The sequence below is a fragment of the Triturus cristatus genome, chromosome 6 (assembly GCF_964204655.1).
Source record: "Triturus cristatus chromosome 6, aTriCri1.1, whole genome shotgun sequence".
Lineage (NCBI taxonomy): Eukaryota > Metazoa > Chordata > Amphibia > Caudata > Salamandridae > Triturus > Triturus cristatus.
Window position 1 is genome coordinate 761,495,063 of NC_140589.1, and position 22,520 is coordinate 761,517,582.

Below are 22,520 nucleotides of genomic sequence, written 5' to 3' on the forward strand. Positions count from 1 at the left end.
TGTATTAAAACAGAAGGTTTGGGCCTGGCAAATGGTTTATTTTGGCAGTTCGGTTCAGCAGTTTAAAAACTGCATACACAGGCTACAGTGGCAGGCCTGAGGCACGTTTGCAAGGCCTACTTAAGTAGGTGGCACAATTAGTATTGCAGGCCCACTCATAGCATTTAATTTGCAGGCCCTGGGCGCAGGTGGTACCACTTTGTAGGAAAGTGCCCTTTTTGGATGGTCACCCCCCACTTCTTGCTCTGGATGCTGTGGTTTTAGAACTGAAAATGCACTGGGACCTGCTAACCAGGACCCAGTGCCAATGCTCTTTCCCTTTAAAGGTAATGTGAATTGGTACACCCAATTGGCAAGATACTTTAACCCCCTTGTAAGTCCCTTGTATATGGTAACAGTGGTACCCGGGGCAGGGGTATTAAAGGAGTCAGTAGGGCTGCAGCTCTGTTTGTGACCCCTGAGTGACCCAAGTAAAAGTAAAGTCTGCAGGGCTGCTGCTGCAACCTGTACGAGCAGCTTCTCTGCTCGAGTAGAACTGCACACACCATGTGTGACAGTCACCTCACTGCCTTAAGGTGCATAAGTAACCCCTAAGGTAGGCCTCCTAAAGCACAGTAGGCATTGCCTTAATGGTGAAAGTATATATGTACAGGCATATATACTTGTACAGTAACCTTGTATTACAAGTTTACTTTGTGTTCGGCGTTCCATAGGTTAACTGGGACTGGCCACTGGACAAAACTGAGATATCCAGCTCCACAACGGTACCACTAAATGCAGTCATGTTTTGTATCAAACACTGGGCTTTTTCGCCCCTGACATAATTCTCGTGTCGAGGGTGAGCTTGCATGCACCCAGGTGGCATACTCAGAGGTTGCCCACTGAGATACCGAATTCCCTTGAGCCTTGGTGGACTTTCTGAGCCATTTGCCTCCAAGACAGAAGTCTCACCTCCTGCTGTCGAGTGCTATAACTCCCAGAGGACGTGAGACAAAAGGCCTGGGCAGGAAGGAGTTCACACCTCCGCCCTCTTCGGATGGCTAGTGAAAGACCCATCAGGGCGGTGAGCCTCAAAGGCTTCACTGCCTCTGAAGTGTAAGTGACTTGTCTCCCAGTGGAGTCAAAGATCCCCCTAGGCACTCATATTTGTGGGCAGGCGGGAAATTAAGTATTCAGGGGGCATCCCCCAACCCCCCAAGGCTAGCCACACCTCCAGGGTAATGCAGCCTGGTGGGGGACATGCAAAGTGTGCATGATTGTTTGGCCAGCCCAAAACGGCCTGCCAAACAGTCATGAGCACATAGGGAGTGCAAACCACTCCTCCCCATGCTCATGCCAGTCCCGCCCCTGACTGCAATAGGAAAAATAAAATAATAATAACTTTACTTTACTATAATCTTATTTTTCCTTTTGAGCAGTGGGGCGGAGGATCCGCCACCGGTACAGCCCTCGGATGTGGTCACCTCAGGGGCAGAAAAGCCCTCAGACCCCGAACCACTCCCTAAATCTAGGATTTAAGGGCCACACCTGACACCACAACTTCCGAACTGCTCTGAAGAAGATAAGGGCAAAGAAGAAGCTGTTTCAGCACAAGGCAGGACTCCACAAAGAAGAGGCGCAGAGTACTGCACCTATGGCAGCCCACTTCACCCGCAGGACTACAACTTGTCCAGCACCATAGACTGGTTCCAAAAGGAAGGCAAACCCCTCTGCGACCCAGAGACTTCACCAGGACACCCTAGGGCTAGAGGTACTAGTACTCTGCAGTCGGCAGGCACAAACCGCACTTCCAAGATCCAAGAAGGACTTACCACCAGGCTGTGTCTTCGACCAGGCCGAAAGTAACCAGGCAGGTGCCTTCTAGGAAGCATAGTCCTGAACCTCACCTAGTCTCAGCCCTCTACAGTGTTCCCAGGACCACTGGAAGAAGATTGACCCAGGCCGTGACCTTTGTTGGTGGTCAAGCAGACTACTAACCGCTTCATTTGACGCCCCACGAGGAGGAAACCTTCTCCATCTTCCCCCTCCCCCTCCTGTGGTGCAGTTGTTGAGATCTTGCACTCCATAGAAGGCTTTGTTGGCACTTCTGGTAAAGTCAGCATTCGCAATCCCATTAACCACCACAGATAGCCAGGTACACCTCTGCTCCCAAGAAGCCAGAGCTAGGCAGAGCTGTTCTGCCTGGTGATTCCTGGTCCAGGGCCCCCCCAAGCTTCGCCTCCAGGAGCTCCTCTAAACTCAACCTGCAAGCATCGTTTGGTCGTGTTGTTTTTGACAGCTCCCGCTGCTTCCGTTCAGCACCAAGGACAGCCAAGTCACCTCTGCACCCTGGACTCCTTGGGCAAAGTAAAATTGTTCTGACTGTCGAGGCTTGGTCTGTGGACCCGCAAGACCTTAACTACATGCGGGTTCTGTTGAACTCACCCCGCAAGTGAACAAGTGTCACCTGAGATGTTCCCCACTGACCTTGATAGTAAAGTTTGACAGCTCTACAAAGTAATAATTTCTTGAACACTTTAAAATCCGTAACTCTGGTTAAGCACCTTGTATTGATTTAATTTTGATGTTTAATAAGCTCTGTTTATGTAGATCGGTGTCTGATTTCTTTCGAGTCGTGTCGATTACTTATTGTCAATGTTGGTACTGTAAAATGCTTTACACGTGTTCTTCTAAGTTAGCCTGTCTGTTCTTTGCCACTCTACCACGATAGAGAGAAGGATTACTATTGTAAATCTGAGGTCCAATTTTGGGCATTGTGTCAATATTACATGGTAAGGCCTCGCAGCCATACCACATAATATTACCACCTTGTTACACACTTTACTAGGGACTTGCAAGTAGATTAAATATGCCAGTTGGGTATGAGCCAATTCTAGCATGTTTAAAGGTGAGAGCACAAGCACTTTAGCACTGGTAAATTTTACAGAGTTCTAAGGCCACCAAAAAACAATTAATCAAAAATAGGAGGAGTGAAGGCAGAAAGTTTGGGGATGACCCTGCAGAAAGGGCCAAGTCCAACAGCTACCCTGACTTATCAGGGTAGAAGCCTATACTGATGTTCTGTTACATCAGTGAGAGAAAGGGGCCGCCAATGAAGCATGCCCCCCTTGGGTGGGTGAAGGCTTCTGTGCTTTAAGCAAAACATTTCTGTTCATCCCAACTAGGTGTGTTCCTTTCTTTAGTGTAGGACTGAGGAAGTATCATGACAGTGGTCATGCTTTTCTTCTTTTTCCCTTTGAGTATCTTTGTTAGTGTAGTTTAATTGGAGGACATGCACTGAGGTTTCCCCCCATTACCCTCTTGTAGTTTGTTCAAACCCAAAAACAATCAAAAGAAAGAAAAGATTCCTTACTGCAGGAACTTGCAGACCCCAATTCTAAATCCAGACTCCAGACTCGGCATGGCAGGAAAAATAGGAGCAATTGTTTTTGAGTTTTTGCTTTTATAAATTATATTTTGATTGGTGTAATACGGCGAATTGGTTATTTATTTCAGTAATGTCAATTATAGAGTTATTTTACCTACTGTTTGTTACATCATGTATGGTCTCCTCAACAAACTATGAGGTTCTCTCAACAGGGAATGAGCAATGAATCCCTAACAATTTCCCCACTTTTAATGTGTTCAGTAATATATGGGATTCCACCTTTTTCAATCCATCTTTCACAACAATTACATTGTTTGCTAATAACCCTGAAAGGGGTTTTCCATGTTCATTATTTTTGGTTTGTTTCGACATTAACATATAATCACACAAATACCTGTGTATTGTTCACGTTTACATTTACCATTGTTAATGTAGGCCTGTGTTTTGTATGGCGTTTGGGAGTGTATTCTAATTCTAGGAAAAGCTGAACTCACAATTACAAATGCTATGAGTCTTTGATGACTTACACACGTGAAATAATTTCCTTTATGTGATAACTGGAAAATGTTTTATTTAGTTATTACACTACACCTGCAGAGTACAGGATGGTCTAGTGTATCTTGTCTGTTGCAGATAACTACGTTTAAAGGAATTTCAGAGAAGCATCATTGTGTAGAATCCTGAGAAACTGAGCCTTAGATTGTATCTGTGCACCTTAACTTGATTGGAGCATTTTATGAGAGTCGTGTGTTGGTGTAGCAAATGTTAAAATTGTGCGATTTAAGCCAGTGCAGAGCAGAACTATTCCAGAATGCATAGAGACATGCTTTTGCCGACTTCGAGACAGCTTAGAGCAGAGTAGGTGCTCTCTTTATGGGAGTTCTGATCAACTTAACTTTTTCCTTTGAGATAACTTTCAAAAAATTGTCCCTCTACCTATTTGACTTTGATTGATTTGAACTTGATATTGAATATTACATTCGTTTTTTGATTACTGACTGATAGTAATTTGATGTTTTTGAACCTGTAAACTTTTTAACCTTTAATAAACCTTTATGGTTTGAAAACATAACCACTCTTTGTCTTCCTTGTGGAGCCTAATGTAATTGAAGTTATTTAAATATATTGATTTGATGACTAGCCTCAGTTGTGGATTTTGATTAATCAGATAGAGCTTTATAGGCCCTGAATTTGCACGAAGAAAATCGCTTTCCTGTGACTTGTGTTCAGTATAAAACTGGACGTACTGTGCTTTTATTATATTTAAATACTGGGCTTCTTCCAAAAATGTTAGTCACAAGTGAGCCATCTTCTAATTTTATTCTACGGGTGTAACAACCCAAGCACCCCAAATTTCTTCCCATTTAGAACTCAAGTCGGTTCTTTCAGTCATGCTGACTTTTTTCCCCAACAGGAAACTCATGCTCCAACATTTAATATCCATGTTTGTATTTTTGAGAGTCTAGATCAACTTGATAGCAAAATATATAGCCATTTTGTTTGTGTGTGGTGTGAACATACACTAGTTTTTTGTGTATGTGTGATTGTTATTCTAAATTCTCCACTCATCCTCGCATGTACTTCTAGTCTTACTAAATTTGGCACAGCACGCCTTCTAACTTGAGTATCACGGTTCTTTTGCCAGGTCAGGAAGAAGTATTTTACATGTTCAGATCTCAGTTCTGTTTTTGTCTTGGCTCCTGATTGCCAAAGCTGTCCCTTCATCTCTTTCTAGGAAGCCCAGTTTGAAAGCAGTCCACTTCAGAGTCCCCTTGCAGAGAGCCCAAGGCCACGGGCGTGTGAAAGAGGAGAGCTTGAACAGCTGGCCTCTGCAGAGATGGAGGTTCTGAAGCTCAGCGAGTTCATCAAGCAAAGCACAAGCAAGTCTAAGGAGGAGATCGCTAAACTGGAAGAGAAGGTAAGGCGTTGCTCCGACCAGTGATGCAAGCTAGGGCGCAAGCTAAGCAAACCCGGTGCAAGGTTATTTGATGCCGTGCGTGAAGTGACGTGTTCGGGACGGCCCCATTTGCTACATGTATGTGAATGCTGGCGTCTCCCTGCTGGAGGCGCTCTGGTCTTTTAGACCAGTATTGCCCTCCTACAAGGAATTTGGGGTACATTTATTTATTGAGCCTATACAATAAATGCCTAGTCTTTGTGGTAATATTTTTTTTTTTTTTTTTTTTTTTTTTTTTTTAATGTATGCAGTTTCTAAATTTTAGCCATGGAAATTTTAAAACTCAGTTTTATAGTGTTTATACCTCTTTAATAGAGCAATTGCTTGTGTCTTGGTTGGTCATAATTTTGACATCAATACCCCACTTTTCCTAACACAGTTGAGACTCCTATAAATGCCCACCCCCACACTTTTATATTAGCGCAACCTGTATTTATGCCAACAAATGAGGCAGACAGCTTAGGAGAAAGTCACCTTTGTTTGTCGTCTGAAATTACTTCTGGGCTATACAAATTGTTAGGTAGTTAACCATTATGAACTGGTTTTTCCAGTGACTTTTGTGAGGGAAATCTTCAGCGAATCTGTGTTGAGAAATTTTATTTTCTCACTTCTTTTTCATAGAATACAAGGTGTAAATTGCACGTAAATGCAAGAGGTACCTACCTGGCCTGTGGGCTCATCATAGACTGACAGGGCCCTTCACTCACTCTTTACTGTTCGAGGATGTGACGTCATTTTGTTATTGGACTTTTCCTGTTGCCATAATATCTTAATATTATTTATTTTTTTAGGAATTCATTTTGAATTCTCTTTGACATAATGTCCCTTTGACACGGCTGTCCTTTACATCTAGGTCTTGTAAAAAACAATAATCTGCAGTTAGCCAGACTTGCGTTATTTCCAGATATGTTTAGAAACATCCATTTCACGAAATATTTTAATTGGACAGTGTGTCTTGCCATTGGTGTCTGTCTATGAGCTACTTCGATGGTAACTTCAGGTCACATTTTTTGTCACTTTGGGCCCTTCCCGTTCACAGACCTCTCCGTTAGAATTCTTAAAAACGACCACATTAGAAACCGATCAATAAGGGCAGAGGCAGCCCTGCTACGCACATTCAAGGTCAGACACAAAAGGTCACTTCAAAGCTGGACTTTATTTCAATGGGGGCTGTTTTATAGCATGTCGCGGACGGTGCTGCGGATTAGTGTTAGTCTCCAGGGTAAGCGGGTGGACTCACAGACCAGAGCAGCTGCAGCCTCCTGGGTCTGAGTGACGTAGCCAGCGCGCTGGAATCCGTAGCGGCGCGTCACATTGATCTTCCACACTGAAAACAAATCACGCTCTCCCCATTCCGGTCCTGTTGTTATTAATCTCTTCCATACATTGATACTGGAGTTTGCAACCGTCAAGCCTGGGCTGTGGGGCTTGAATACTTCAGCTCATCCATGTGCGAACAAAGAAGCAAATTAGCATTGGTGCGAAGTTTTCAATTAGTTCGGTCAGAAAAAAAGGCAGGTGTTTTCAAATACTCGAGGGCGTCGATTGATGACGACGTTGGGGATTTTATTTTTATGTTACTTAAGTCTTACTTGGCGTCAAGATGTTTTCTGAGTTGTAGGGATGAGATATATTTTAATCACGCCTACGAAATTTGCATAGTTTCTAAATTTCTTATTACGTGAAATTCCCAAAATTATTCGACTTTTTGTATTGACAATTTCATGTAATTTTGCATGCGATAGACTCGTTCCCAAAGAAAATTTCTTGCCAAGAGACATTTTTGTGCTGTAAACATAATCTTATCTAAGTCTCGCTTGATTCTTTTTTTAACCGAAATGCATTCTTGAGTGAAAAAAGGTACACAAAATACGACAAACCCCATTATACCGTAAAAATTTAATTTTGTGAAATTTTCATGGAATTTCAATAAACGTCGTGGTGAAAAACGATGCCTTTTCATCCGCTCATATACAAGATGACTGTAATCTAAACAGAAATGTGTTTATGGAGTCTTTGTCAAGTGTTAGTAAACAAAAGGGTCACTTGCTCCATAGTGTGCACAGGTTGTAAATCACAAAAGAATGCGACCACTCTGTTTATGCTGAAATGTATATTCATTTCGTGATGTGAATTGCACAGCATAGTCAAATTTTGTTTAAGCATTTTGGAAAAAGTATGGGTCATGGCGTAGTCACATATTAAGACACACAATTGATGGGTGCAATGCAGAACAAATCAAAACATTCACCCCCAGTCAAAGGATCTGGGTTAAATCCATCATTCTTTTGCTCACCATGCCACCCCAGTTTATACCTGGCCCTATGCAAATCAGTCATGACCCTGTGCCTCATGGGAACAGTCCAGCCCGAACTGCCAAGCCAGGTCCCCCCTAGACTGGAAACAAGCATCCTAGGACCGGTTTCACCCCTCCTCAGCCAGGACAGCTTGATTCCAGTGGCACAGTGAGCCCGGACCCATGTCATGGTTTTGGAAGACAAAGCAATAGAGTATATTCTCTTTGAAGCATTCACATGGTTAGTAGTAGCTGTGGGCAGGCCACTGAAAGCTCGAGCCTGAAACTTACAGTCCTGTTGAAACCTCGAGCCCCTAATGAGCCAAGCTTTCATGTGGCTTCTACCCAGGGCTTATTTTGAGCCGGTGGTTTCCGGTGCTCAGCACTGGCACTTAATTATCAACACCAATGCTTTTAATGAGCCCTAGTTAAGGACACATTCATTTATGGTAGGCACAGGGAGATTAATTAAGCACTTCTCAGGGCAGTGCTATATTGTGACGTAAGAAGTACACTTTTTAGAATTTTAAAGAGACTTTTCCATATTTTGGGTTATGTTTGTTGTAGGATTCACAAAGCAATATTTTCAGGGCTCGAAGATACAAGGCAGACTCTCGGGTCGGCTCTCTGCTAGTGTTTTTTGGCTCGCCCACCTTTAGTTTGTAGCAGTTGGTAAATCAAGGGCACAGCCTTCGAGTCCCAGCAGGCGTACTGTTTCAATATATGCTTAGAGTAGAATGATAATTTCCTCTGATTTATTGTCCTTGAGCGTAAACCAGATGGAGAGAACTCTCTCAGGGCTAGCCTGTCTCTGGGTAAAACATTTTCCCACGAAACCAGCTCTGCTTAACAGCCTAACAGCCCTAGCCCCTGCACCTGTGCACTTTTGTTTTGTATTCACAGTGGAAAATGTGACTTTGAAAATCCTTCTTATCCTATACATTTACAGGCGATCATAGTGCTCTTTTCTCACACATCCTTCATCGGGTTTGCTGCGTCAAACCTGTATCCATGTTCTATCAGATATTTCGAAAATCATTCATCAGAGGCAAGTATCCTGAATAAAGCCTTGGGGACTTTTAGCTGTAGGAAATCAATATGTACCAATTCATAAAAGTACTATTTATATTATGTTATTTCTCCTAGGCTGTCCCTTAAAATCTACTTTTTTGCAGACTCATTGGTGTCTTTATTCATTTTCTCATAAAACAGTACGAACACTGGAGAAATAAGGAACCCTTTACCATCCTGCCTCTGCAGGGCTCTCTAGCCACTAGTTCTAGAATACTTCTTAAGTCTCTATACTGTGTATTTCTTGCAGGGCCACACACAGTAACTTCATCAATATTGCTGGTAACAAATCCTTTCAAATTCTTGGCATATGATCAGAGGAATTTTCAATTTTGTTAGAGAACAAGCCGGTATGGTGCTGTGGAAATCCCAGATTAATTCACTTTGGGTTGGCTTAATAGCTTGTGTTCTGCAAGCATTAAAATACCTTTTTTTCCTAGGGCCTTTTTGCGTCTACGTTTGTTCTTTTTTCTCTCTGCTATGTCTCAACAACCCGGAGGGGCACAGGTCTTCAGTTGCTACAATGAAGAAGAAACTTACGGAAGGCCTGTTAGCATAGTAGAGTCTAACTGTATAGCGTGCCGTGTAGCATAGTAACACACTGAAATGTCACAAGAACTTCTAAGAAGAGCTGAAGTTTGTTTTAAAAAACCAAGTTGTATGAGGAATTAAAAAAAAATTCGGACAGGCAGAACTGTAGTTTTCAGGCAAGTGATGGGCAACTACTTACATGTTGTTGCATACATGTCGCTTGTTGGTATTAAAATATAGTCTGTTTTTCATTGCTCTGTGTGCTCTGAGCCGTGATGCGCTAGTCCTGAAACTTAATCACAATAATACCCTTGGGATTCGAAAGGCCGTACCACCAATATGTAGGTGTGGGGGCCAGAGAGAGTGAACAAGTGAAAGACTGCAAAGGCTAATTTAATGTGTTGGTGACTTCCCTAACGCAGCCTACCTCATAGACTTTGTGCAATGCCATACTGACAACTTTACATAGCGAAAAATGGACATCGTATGATTTTCAGTACAAATTCTCTTGTTTCCCATTTGAGCTGTACAAACCTCTTGTGTACCACTAAAAATGCGAATGATATTAATCCTAGAAGTGGACACCTGTGGGGAGCTGTGGGCACGCATTGGAAAGCAACGGCACCATACGTGCAGCTGTAGAGTGATGTCACTGCTTCATAGGGGCCACAGTGCAAAAACAAATGGCAACTCGGACTCGGTCAACAGAGCCATCCAAACACTACAAAAAGTATGGGTAGGATTGCACACACTCCAGCTAAGGTAGGGAACATAAAATGCAGATGTTTCTCCTCAGCCTGAATGTGAGATCATCATCTGGAGCTGTCTGTGGCCTGCACCTTATACAGGCTAGCAGCAGCCATCGACAACTGGTTTCAGTCTGGTTACACCTATTCTAAATCGGGGTTCTCCAGAGTCCCTCCTGGAGGGCCGGATCCATGCCATATGTTTAAGATAACTACATTTATCTAAATAGGGATATGCAAAAAATCTGGCCTGGATCTGGCCCTCCAGGACTGACTTTGGAGAACCCTGTTCTAAATTAATGATGAGCATGACATGGGCTTTTAAGACATCTTGCACAAGTTGATCGCCAGGAATAGCTAAACACACTTTAGCTTTCAGGATTTCAAAATAAATCCTTGATGCGATGTACTACATGGGATAGCTGCGCACAAATACATATTTGTTTGCTTGCTGGGGCGGGTGGAAAAAGATTTACTTGGTATATTACTCGTAGTCTGACATGAATATCCCACATCCTTTTTCGGACTTGAACATGGTTTTGTGGATCCTTATTCAAGACCCATTTCTGCCAATAAACTGAAGCAGGGCAGAGATTGTTATTGGCTGTCGTGCTATTCCAGGCTTGAGACGAATGTTAATTAGGAGGTCGAAAGGTAATTTACAGCTGTTCTTGTCCTACACCAATGTGCATTATGACAATATCTATACTACCAATTCATTCTCCCCTTTCAGCTTTTCCTTCCCATTCTGCCTTACTCCCTTATCTTTTATACCCTTCCTAGCACTTCCACCCTGTTTTGCACATCCCCCCTGTTTGTTATCCCCATGCAGCCCATTCTCTCCTCCGCTACATCCTTCAACCTCACTCAGGCTTGCTTTCCTTGTCATTTCTTCTCGTCGTCATGCTCAGGCTGGCCATATCCCTCTAGAGACCTGGGCTACAGAAGGTATAAAAAAGGCAGCAATATGCAGAGATGTGCTCTCCTGGCCCCACTTACCATACACGATCAGGCGCTCACAGAGTAAATAAATGTCATTATTGACTGTAGCCTAAGCCTTCTGACTGGCTGAATGTCTTCGGGTTGTGGTTTTAATGTCTTAAAGACTGAAACTTTATGAAATGTGTGTAAGTTGTCCGCTCCTGATTCTGACATTATTTCAATGTAAACCCATGAAACACTGGGATACCGATTTGATTAGGGCTCAGAACACAATAAAATTAATACCTCACTCGTAGACCTTACTATTTTCAGGTGACGGAGTAACCTATGCCAACCAGATTTATTCTAGGGGGAAAAGTTCACATCTCCAGATCTCTTCTGTGAATATGTTTGCTTGCCAGAACTTTTCCGTTAGAGATCCAGTTTGATCAGGCTGTCTTGCAGCATCCGTCTGTCAGGGGCATCTAAAGATATTCAGTCTAGTTTGATGTGGCACTGTTGGGTATTCCATTCTGATTGTGTGGACCTCAGGAGAATGCTTGGGTGTATTGAAGGAATACACTGTAGGTGGTTCTCCTAGTAAGGAATTGTCTCAGTGCGTCCATAGTTACACAACCACCTTCCATGGCTTGAAATTTACTTTGTCGAGTCATCTTGCTTCAAAAAAATTGAAGCTGATTTCTGTCTAAATGTCTTTGGCCTGGCTTTGAATTGCATCAGAAACCTTAGAATGGCGAGGGATCGTGTATGCATTTTTGCTTGCTTATTTTGGTTGCACTTTCATTGTTTACTGATGAATGTGCATTATTTGGTAAGTGACACATTCTTTTTGGTGTCAATGTTAAACATGTTGAAGCTATTCATGCGATCTCTTCCCATAGCAATGATCATCTAATATGCTGATGTTTCTCTCTTATTAGATCAAAACCAGAGACAAATACATTAGCAGCCTCCGGAGGAAATGTCAGAAAGAAGCTGAACAAAACCGCGAAAAGCAAAATCGTGTTGAAACACTGGAAAAATACCTTGCTGACCTTCCATCACTCGATGATGTGCAGAAGCAGGGCCAACAGGTAGGTATTTTCCTCCTGGGTGTATTTTTCAGCAAAATTCCCAGTACTTACATTTAAGTGAAAACCCACGATAAAGGCAAAAGAGAAGTGTGTTGTATGGATGACCACTGGCAAGGTATGTTTTATTTCACATGGTGTGGAGTTTTTTTTTTCTTGCACTACATTCCACTGTAATTGTTAGCTCAAACAACCCATGGAAGTAATGCAGCACTTCCCTCTCTGGTCAGTCATTGAGCTCAACTTTCACTCCAGTACAATACACCTTCTTCACACCAGTGTAGGCAGGTGGAGTCACCACTTCCTCACCTGCCCATGTAGAGGCACAGACCTGACACAAGCATTGTTTTATGGCTGCGTCTGGTGTGCCAGTGGACTGTGCATTCCCCTGAGCAATCTGGACGTCACTCTGTGGTCACAGGTTCAAAACCTACTAGGGATTCCACTCGACCTGCCAATGGATGGAGTAAAAATGAGAATTTGTCATCGGAAACCTCTTGAGAAGAACATGCTTTCTACATAAATGCCTGTCATAGCATGGTACTAATTCTGTGGTGGGAAAAGGTGACAAAGTAGCTGATGGTTTAGTGACATTGTGCTCACAATATCGCTGGTCCATGTAGAGTAATTCTATTAAGTAAATCTATTGGCTTATCTGTGGGGCAAGATTTAATTTGTTTGAGGTATAAGCTGGGGCACTCATGGCAAATTATCCTTCTCTGAAAGCTGAAACATCTTACTAACCCAAGGATAAGTGGTGAAGTTGAATAGAAAATCATTCAAATTTACAAAAATAATCCTGCTCAATTTTGTTTGATTTGATCTAAGTTGTTCCGACAAGCACATCAGTAAGATAATGCTTTTTTGAAAGACGAACAATCTCAAAAACAAGGTCAGTGATAGGCATCAGATTGGCGAAGAACCTGCGATAAGGTGCCAGATTTAAAATTCCGCACTGAAATCCCGCTATTGAACCGATTAACTATTTTATGGTGTTCCTTGAATTTTTTTGTTGTTGTGAGAAATATGTTGTTCAATAAAATGATGCTGTATCTCCTTGATAATGCCTATTGTTACTGGTGCCTCTACCACCAATGTAAAAGGGGTATCACTCCAGTAAGGCATGCCATTTTAAGCTAGAATGTGGCACAGACTCAGTCATCTTAAAACCTTCTGAGAAGCTATGTAGATGAATTAAACACTGCTAGAATTCTTATAAACGTTTTTAGTTAGCAAAGTTGAATATATGCTCCTCTTTTGAATAGTAAACATACCTGTTTCCACTTTAGTTGCAGGCTTTAGAAGAGAAGAACAAGCAGCTGCAAGAATCTGTGGCCAGCTTGGAAGCATCGCTTGCCGACTCACATGCAAAGTGCAGGGAGAAGGAGGTGCAAGTGGAGTGTCAGAAGAAGAGGGAGAAGGAATTGGTCACCACTGTTCAGAGGTATGGATTTCTTTTGGCCAAGGACTAAAGATCTGAGATTCTTGTACATATTTCACATGTGTCACGTGGCATGGGTCGGAAGAGAAAAAATCCAACCCAAATCCTTCCCTACTAATTTTTTTCCAGTTGGGTATCCGCAATAGAGGACACTTGTCCAAACCCTCCTTCTCAATTTGAATCCTTGATTTCCTAAAGTTTATGGATTGACCAATCACAATACTGTCAATTAAGGCTCTAACTTATAATTTTCGCTTTATAATTGACTGATAAAAATGATAAAGGCTCGACTTCTACAACTCTGAAGCCTCTGATGTGATAGTATTCCACCAGCCAGTTCTAACTGAATGCTTACACAATTTCCTGCTGCCGCTTCGCTCTTTCCAAGGTATTCATTACAAGGTCACACAACTGCTTAGCGAGTAATTACTCAAAAGCACTCCATTCATGCAAGTTATGCCAAACTCTTTTAAGCTATTTTCTAAAGCCCTTGTACAGCAAGCCTGTCAAATTGCACAAATACATGTTGTAGAAGTGTTTGTCATTGAGACTTGGCTCAGGATAAGTAAGGTTTCAAGCAATTATCTGATAATGTCCTCTGTAATGTTCGTTAATGCTATACTATAACTGCATATCTTTCAAGTGCAGCCAACATTATTATTTTCCAACTTTCCCATCTCAGATCACCAATCGATCGTGCAGTAAATTTGGAGGCGGCTTAGCTTAGTCCGAAGACTGAGCTAGGAAAAGTGGATTCACTGAGATGCCCTTGACTCCTTATTGAAATTTGTTGACACATGAAGTTGAACCTTGGTGTTTATGCATTGGGAATGGATCTCAACCCCCTGAAATATACATCTTTCCCTGGGCAACTAATGTAACATGTTGTATTTGGTATAAAGTGAGAATGTGAAGAAGCGGAAGGAGTTTTTGTTACTAAAGCAATGTAACTTCTTTGAGTAGTAGTGTAAAAGTGAAATGATGTGCTATACACTGCCCACTCCAGTTCTGTCAAGTAGTGCAAAAACTAACTCTGCGTCTGGAGATTTGGGTCTGCGTTTGTGAAAGGGTTTACTGGCACAAGCCCTGAAAGTCTGCTTGGGGCTTGAACTGAAAGCAGGCTTTACTCTTGAAAGGTCTTGCTGCAATGAATGGAAAACACATTTCACATTGCAGTTTTCATTATGTTGCACGGTGCATATGTTGTGATCGGCATGAGTGGGCATCTCCCCTCTTCTTATTTGCAGGTTGAATTGTGCTGGTTTGATCACGCTATAACCACTCCTAATCTGGATAGGATTCATGTAAGGCCACTTTCTGATTGTTTGGGGGCATGCAAACCTTACTGTTAAATTAACCAGTCTCCCTGGGATCACTCCCAGCATTCCTGCTGCTCTGCTACGTCAGATGTCAGTAGTACGTTGCAACCTTTAGATGGCAAGGTTGGCACATTGTAACTTGTTCTGCAATGCCAATGCTTAGAGGGCATGTCTAGAGACCTCAAGCTTTGACCGAAAGGCGTGATCTCCTTTGTTGATATTGGGGTAGGCACTTATTTGTTTCTGAATTAAACAGTATTTCTTTGCCAGACCCTGGTGCCCCCGTGCCAACCTCCAAGTGATCTCTTTTGCAACAATACCGCCGTTGAACACTGCATGCAGTGCCCAAAAACAAAGGGTTATTCCACTCTGCTTTGTATTTACCACATGGCTAGAGATTCATGTTTCTTGCCATTATACAAAAACAGAATACGTGGAACAGATTTCCAGGGAAACGTTGAAGGAATAGATATTACTGTTTCCACATTGAAAGGTTAGCAGTAGCAAGATGGTGCATGAATGTAAGAGTGTATATGGCATTACTTGAGTAATGACACCCACTATGTGAAAAGTGCTGGTGTTCCTGTGGGTATGAGTGCATTAGGTGACTGGCATGCATGGGCAATTATTAGTGGCACATGGTGCATTTCCAAGGACAATGATACCCAGGCACATGGGCAAGCGTTTCTAGAATTTGAACACCACAGCTGTTTCTTTTTTTTTGCCAATGCATTTGATTTTTTTTTTTACCCTCTATAGGTCAATAATATTGGTTAAAATGTTGTAGGATATAGAGACAAATGCTTATGCTGTTAAACGCAACAAGTGTGCGCATGCCACTACAGAACAAACACTATATTTCAAATAGGTATTACACAAGCCTAAAAACACTCTGAGCCCTAACTAGTAAGAAGTTTAGCAGCACCCTTCTGCCTTGCCAACACCAGGACTTGAATAGTATATAATTAAGTGTATAATTTAGCTTAGATGGTTTTGTATTTTATTTTGTTTTTGCAGCCTTTTGTGATATAGTGGATGAATTTGTACGTTCAGTTTAATAACACATTTTAGGTTTATTTACACAGCTGTAGTTTCTTTGCTCACTCCCTGGGGTCACATTCATATTTCTCACTCTCAGTAGATAAATGTTACCATTCATATGTGTGCGGTTGATGCGGTAACACCGTGTCAGGAAGTCTTCAGTAGGGGAGGGGAGATAGAAATCGATGACCATAGTGACGATGATAGTGATCAGGGAGAAGAGTTGCTGTCTTACAAAAGCTGAATTCCCTGTGCTGATGATGTGTGCCCCACATGCGGCGAAGGATGCCATAGTAGGTCTCAAAGCCTAAGCAGACATCATCAAACAAAAGAATATTCTCGAATGCTTATTGTTATTGATTGTTAGTGATGCAGGATGTGGCAATGAAAACTCTTCGAGGGATGGTCTCTTTAAAGTATTCACCCCAGCATTGAGGCTTCAACCCAATACGTGGATATGCACATTCGAACTGGTGATTGACGGATCTGTAGATTATCGTATCTACAGCAAACTCGGAGGACGATTTTTCTTTTTACCTTACTTGCCATGTCATATACTGTTAGACCCGGGATCCCTGGTTGGCTGAGGTAGGTACCTTAAGCCAAGTAGGGACCCGCGTTCCAATGTCAGGGAAAGGAAGGTCAACTTCTTAGATAGCCCCGCTCACCCCCTCGGTAGCTTGGCACGAGCAGCCAGGCTTATCTTCACGGCAAACGTGTAAAGTATTTGCATCCACGCTCACAACAACCCAATGATGACACCACAAATAGACTCCACACGGGTTTTATAAAAACGAGTATAAACTTAATATAAAAAGATATACGATAAGACCACACAATATAAATCCCACATATGAGGTTGTGTACTATTTCTCCTGGCCGGTTGTTAGGCCAGCCAGCCCTTGTAAGTTCTGGCAGTATTAATGAGCACTTCTAAACATTCTCCTGTTATCCTAATATCATGTTATAGAGTTTGTAATGCTAGAATCAGGCACTTTTGCAATGTAAAAATACTGTAAGGCGTAACGCAGCAATCAGACACTCTGCAATGTAAAAAGAATGCAATGCGCAATGCAACAATCGGGCACTTTGCAAGGTAAAATAATGCAATGCGTAATACAACCACCAGGTATGCCGTTATGCAGAAATAAGGCAATGCGTGATACACTAATCTGGTAATTCATTATGCAGGAATAAGGCAATGCGCGATACGCTAATCAGGTAGTTCGTTATGCAGATAAAATGCCATGCATCATACACTAATCAGGTAGTTTGTTATGCAGGAATAATGCAATGCGTAATACGACAGTCGGGTACTCCGTTATGCAGAAGTGGAATAATGCGTAATACACTCAGGCACCGATCACTGTGCCTTAGGCGGTCTCGCCACCTATCCTCCTGACTTGCAGTCAGCCTCTCAACAGTTACCCCCAACACCGGTACGATGTAATCAAAAAGTGCAGCTCCGCACTCCGGCCCCTGTACTGCCACTCCCTTGGCAATACGAGCCGAAGCTGAAGTTGCGCTGCTGACACGAGAGAGGTCGAGAGCGTCTCCCTCCGAGCCCGCGCCCCGCCCCAGGAGTCGACACACGTTACCTGGGGGCCGCAAACTCACTCTCCTCTCCTTGTCCGGCGGCTGGGCCTCCAATGCAACTTTGTAAATTGGCAACGGCGGGCTCGGACCGGCAACTCAGCTCCCCTGGGACTGCCGGTCCGAGCCGCTACAGTTACGAAGATCTCAGGCTGCCACGGAGCACGCACACACACACACAGCGTCGCTGAGCCTTCTTTAAGCTTCGGGTGCACGATCACTGGGCACTCCACACACAGGTCTCAGGCTGCTCACGAAGGTCTCACGGTGCACCACGCACACAGCGTCAATGAGACTCACTTGGATTCCGGTGCACACGATAGCAAGGCAAATCCTCACGAAGGTCTCACCGTGCACAACGCACATGCACACAGCGGCGATGAGACTCACTTGGATTCCGGTGCACACGATCACTGGACAATCCTCACAAAGGGGTTCAGGCTGCACAAAGCACACGCACATCGCATCTCTAATCCATGCTTGGACTCCAGGTGCCCACGATCACAGGGCATGCCTGCCGAGGGTCTCTGGCTGCAACAAGCATGCACACACAGTGCCGCTGAGACTCTCATGGAAACTTTTGTGTTCCTATGTTTCCGAAACAGGGAGCCAGCTCACCTCGAGCCCATGGGGATAAGTTACTTCAGGACACAGCAAAGTCCTTTCAAGCAGGGGAACACAGCACACAGCAAAGTCCCTTTAGCCTTTCCTTGGTTAAAACGGAAAACTGCAGGCCAGCCCCAGAACACACAGCAAGGGTCAGTCCTATCCTTCAGTCTTTTCAGTTGTTTCTTCCTTGGCAAAGGTCCTCTTGACCACGAAGTAGCTCCAGTCTTGTTCACACTTGATCAAGCCATTCTCCAAAGTTCAGGGGCTTCAGCTCTCATAGTTATACCCCTCAATGGCTTTGAAATCTTTGTGTTCAGGGGGCACTGACCCCTGTTCAAACCAGTTATAGGTGCCTCCCTGCCAGTGACACCTTTCTTCCTTTGATTAGTGGGGGTCTGGATTCTCAATCACTCAGCAGGAGATGGGACAATTGTTTTATAGCAGCAACCCAGGCCTCTTCACCTCTAGGGGCTTATCCTCCCCCTGCATTCCGGATGCAGGTCAGCCTGTTGCTGTCTCACCTTCTCCCCTGGGTGAAGACATTCCCCAGATCCTATCGCTTTCAAATTCAGACAGTCGATCCACAGCCAGGCAGAGACACACAGACATGTTAGACCACAAAAACTTAGCCACTTCTAAAAGAGTGGCTTCTAAACACACAGTGAAAAAAACACCTTCATAAAAAGATGTGTTATTACATTGTGAGTTCAAGCATACTAAACTTCACCTTTCCATCTTAAGCCTTTGGGAAGATAGGCTGGAAAACATATTACACAGCCCCCCCATTCTCTCCTATGGGCAAGATGGCCTTTCAACAGTGAAGAACGAAATGGAGATTATTTCACTGTCAGGACATGATACACACCTTAGTACATGTCCTACCTTTCACATGCACTGCACCCTGTCCAGGGGGTACCCTAGACCTACCATAGGGGTGTCTGATGTGCATAGAAAAGGAAGGGTAAGGTCTGGCAAGTGAGTGCTCTTGTCAAAACAACATGGCAGTTTAACAAACTGCACGCAGGCAATGCAATGGCAGGCCTGAGTTCCCTTTTTAAGGCTCTTGTGTGGGTGGCACAATTAGTGCTGCAGGCCTACTAGTAGCATTTGCATTACCAGCCCTGGCACACATTGTGCACTTTACTAGGGACTTGACTAGTAAGGCAAACATACCAATCATGAACAACCAATTACCATTACACTTTGTACAGGGAGCACTTGCACTTTGACACTGTTTAGCAGTGGCAAAGTGTCCAAAGCATCTAACTTGGCAACACCCTGTCAGAAAAAACGTCTAGGGGGAAAGCAAAAACTTTAGGGACTTTAGCCAAAAAGGGCCAAGTCCTACATATACCTTATGTGCTAAAGTTGGCATAAAGCCAGAATGTTTAACAGAGATAATTTACATAGCCCATGCTTCAAGCTGAATTGTGTCTAGGACAGTGGTTCCCAACCTTTTGACTCCTGAGGACCCCCTTCTGAGTCACTACTGGAAGCCGGGGACACCGAAGCAATTTGTATGATTTAATTTTCAAACATTAAAACAGTAATTCGCAAAAAATCCACAAAGAAGTACACACCAAACAAACACTCAAATTACAAACGATGTTATTATTTTACATTGAAAAAATACGAAGAGGGGATTTGGGAACAAATGGTGCATTCTACAGCACATTTGTCATTAAATATTCAATTGTATTAGCTTTTAAAGCATAGTAAATGATGACCTTACTGTGCACCAGGATACGACAGTCTTTCTGGGGCTGTTCATTGATTCCCTCATTAGCACCCCCCAACAGTGCCTATCATCTCTCCATAGCCTCAATGTCACATGTTTTTCATTTGTTTTATAGTACCTCATACCAGTGTAGGGTGTTGGAGCACATTACATCAAACACATACAGAGACAATGAATCATACGTGTGTAAATCAGTGTATAGAAAATGTTACATAAGGCAAAGGGGAATACAAGGTGTACCATTCACATGTCATTCATACTGGTAGGCATTTTTTAAGAGTGCTTGGTCTGGAGAAGCACAAACTCTGGATTCAGAACATAACAGTGGTTGGCGTTGACTTTAACAATAAGAATTTATTTCTACCTTAACAAAACTTTTTAAGCAGCATCAGGATATTGAAAGACTGTGGAAAAAAGCATAAATTACTAACTTGTACCATGCAGGTTGCATCCAGCTGTTTAATGGTAGTTCGTAGCTCACTGTGCTAGATTACGATTGTATCTTATGAACTGCGCAGTAACAAAAGAATCTTTGTGACAAAAGCAGTAACCCACTGAGTTATGCACAAAAAATACTGTCCTTTAAAATACATGGTAAACAATCTTTGCAGCAGGCATAGTGACCATCTGCTCTTCTGTAGATGAGTCAAAGCTGCCACTAGACTAAACTTTCATCGCTCTCCATTAGGCACATTAATCACCGGAGTTACCTTGACACTTTTATTGTTGCAGGAAAACTGCTGGTTATACAAGGAAGTTTGCAGTGCTTTTAAAACTGCTGCCTGCGGACCCCCCCTGGGAATGTGTCACAGGCCCCTGGGGGTCCCAGGTTCCAAGGTTCTAGGTCCCAGGTTCTAGTAATGATTAAGTGGGGGTCCACAGAAGTGAAATGGTTAAGAACCTCTGTTATAGGAAATAGGGAGGGAGACCGCACCGGTGGTGGAAATGGATTGGTCTTGTATTAAAAAGCGGACACCAGCACTTACTTCATTGGTGGCAGAAGAATTTGAAAATGTGCGAACCACTTTTACATCTCTTTTTCTGAGTTGTTCTGTGACATTATTCAGTTAGACTAACATTCTGTATGAGCATGCCTCATCTACGCTTTATATTTCTTTAAGGCCTCTTTACATTTCATCTTATCATTCAATAAGTAGTTTTTTCTCTATGTTCTTTCCAGTTGGTTACAAGCTTGTTAGCTTCATTCAGTCCTCTACTATATCATGGAGCGGTGGGCAGTTCATAATTTAGTAACAATTTATTATTGTTGGAAAGTGGTTTATTGGTAGGGGCAAATGTAGGTGTGCCGCTGGCAATAAGGCCACTAACACATGATAGGACTCAGCATAGGTCTTAGAAAATTATTCCCATGCTCAACCCTTGATAGCTTGGCTGCAAGCAGGCATGCTTAACTTCAAAGACAGGTATGTAAAGTATTTAAAAACACAAAATCAGTAAATAATTAAGACACAACACATATTGAAAATCCCAACACCAATTCATAAAAATAGGAAATATGTTTATCTTTAAAATGATACCAACACGACAAAAATCCAATGTAGGAAACCGGAGATATGAATTTTTAAAGATTTATCACTTTATACCATGTTGGGATATCTGGTCACGATGGACCGGCTCAAAGTCAAAGTTTCAGGCCGTCCGCGATGGAGCCCTGAGCGGCTACCCCTCGCGGTAGGTCCCGGTCACAGTTTTTACCTTCGGACTTAGAAACCTTTCTGGAGCTTTTTCTCGTGGGGTCCCTCGATGCTCCTCACCAGGTCTGATTCGGTGAGGGTTCGCCGACCTCTGATTTCTTCTACTCCCGGTCAAACTCTGGAAGTCGGACCTACGGAGCTTTCAGCGGGACGAACCTGGGAGGCTTGGCCGGCTCGCAGTTGAAGGCAGGCGGCTTGGCTGGCCAGGTTGAGTCGGTCCCCCTATGGAGCTGTTTTCCAAAGTTGCTCCAAAGTTCTTCAAACTCCTGGAACTACTTCCTGAAGTTCTCCAAAGGGTCCCAAAGTGTCACAAACTCACTCCAAGGGTCTGGGAACTCCTAGATGGTCCTTGAAAGTTGACGACTTCAGTTCCCAAAATCCACTTGGACAAAACCCTTACAAATCCACTGGTAATTCTCCAGATTGAGGATCCTTGGTGGTGATGTTCCAGGTGAGCTCTGTTAACCTGTAGCTTTCAGGGAGTCCACTCTTTAGTTCTTTTACAGCAGGTTAATCCACAGGGCTGTTGTTTCAGCTGGTGCTGTCTTCAGAGGGCATGCCTTAGAATTTGCACCCCAACTTCTCAGCATGGCAACGTCTTGCTTTCTTAAGTTTCAAGCAGCAGATCTGAGAGAGACTGCCTCTGTCAGATACGTATTCCAAGTTCTGTGGGTCAAGCAGGAGGTCACTCCTGACCAATGGGAGCAGGGCAACTCCCCAAGATTATGACCACATCCTGTAGAGTGTGGCATTATTTTGTCCCAGAGTGCACCAAATCCTCCAAATTCCTAATGGTTGATTTTCCAGCAGGGAGGTAAGAGCTGGTTAAACACACCGCTCGGATGGCTACTTTCCATAGACTCCCCCCCTTGCATCCCTTCCATAAGCCTAGCTCTGGCTGTGGTGAATAGTTTAGAGTTGTAAATGACACTGGTTTCTTCCCTCCTCTTTGAAGACCATGGTTTACGACTCCTCCCCCTGCCCTTCCTGTGTAGCAGCACACTGCCCTCCCAGAAGAGCTGGTTAACCCCAGGGGCTCTTTATCACCTCTTCAAAGCAGCTTGGCTAATCCACTTTACTCTGA

The 22,520-nt window shown here is 43.3% G+C and overlaps 1 protein-coding gene across 1 annotated transcript in view; it reads left to right on the forward strand.

Moving 5' to 3' along the window:
• CEP85L (centrosomal protein 85L) overlaps nt 1–22,520 on the forward strand; it is a 464,377-nt gene that overhangs the window by 372,488 nt on the left and 69,369 nt on the right. Inside the window, exons 6-8 of the mRNA XM_085611285.1 lie at nt 5,103–5,285; nt 11,831–11,983; nt 13,270–13,424. Coding sequence (XP_085467411.1) covers nt 5,103–5,285; nt 11,831–11,983; nt 13,270–13,424 — 491 coding nt within the window. The remainder of the gene's footprint in view (nt 1–5,102; nt 5,286–11,830; nt 11,984–13,269; nt 13,425–22,520) is intronic.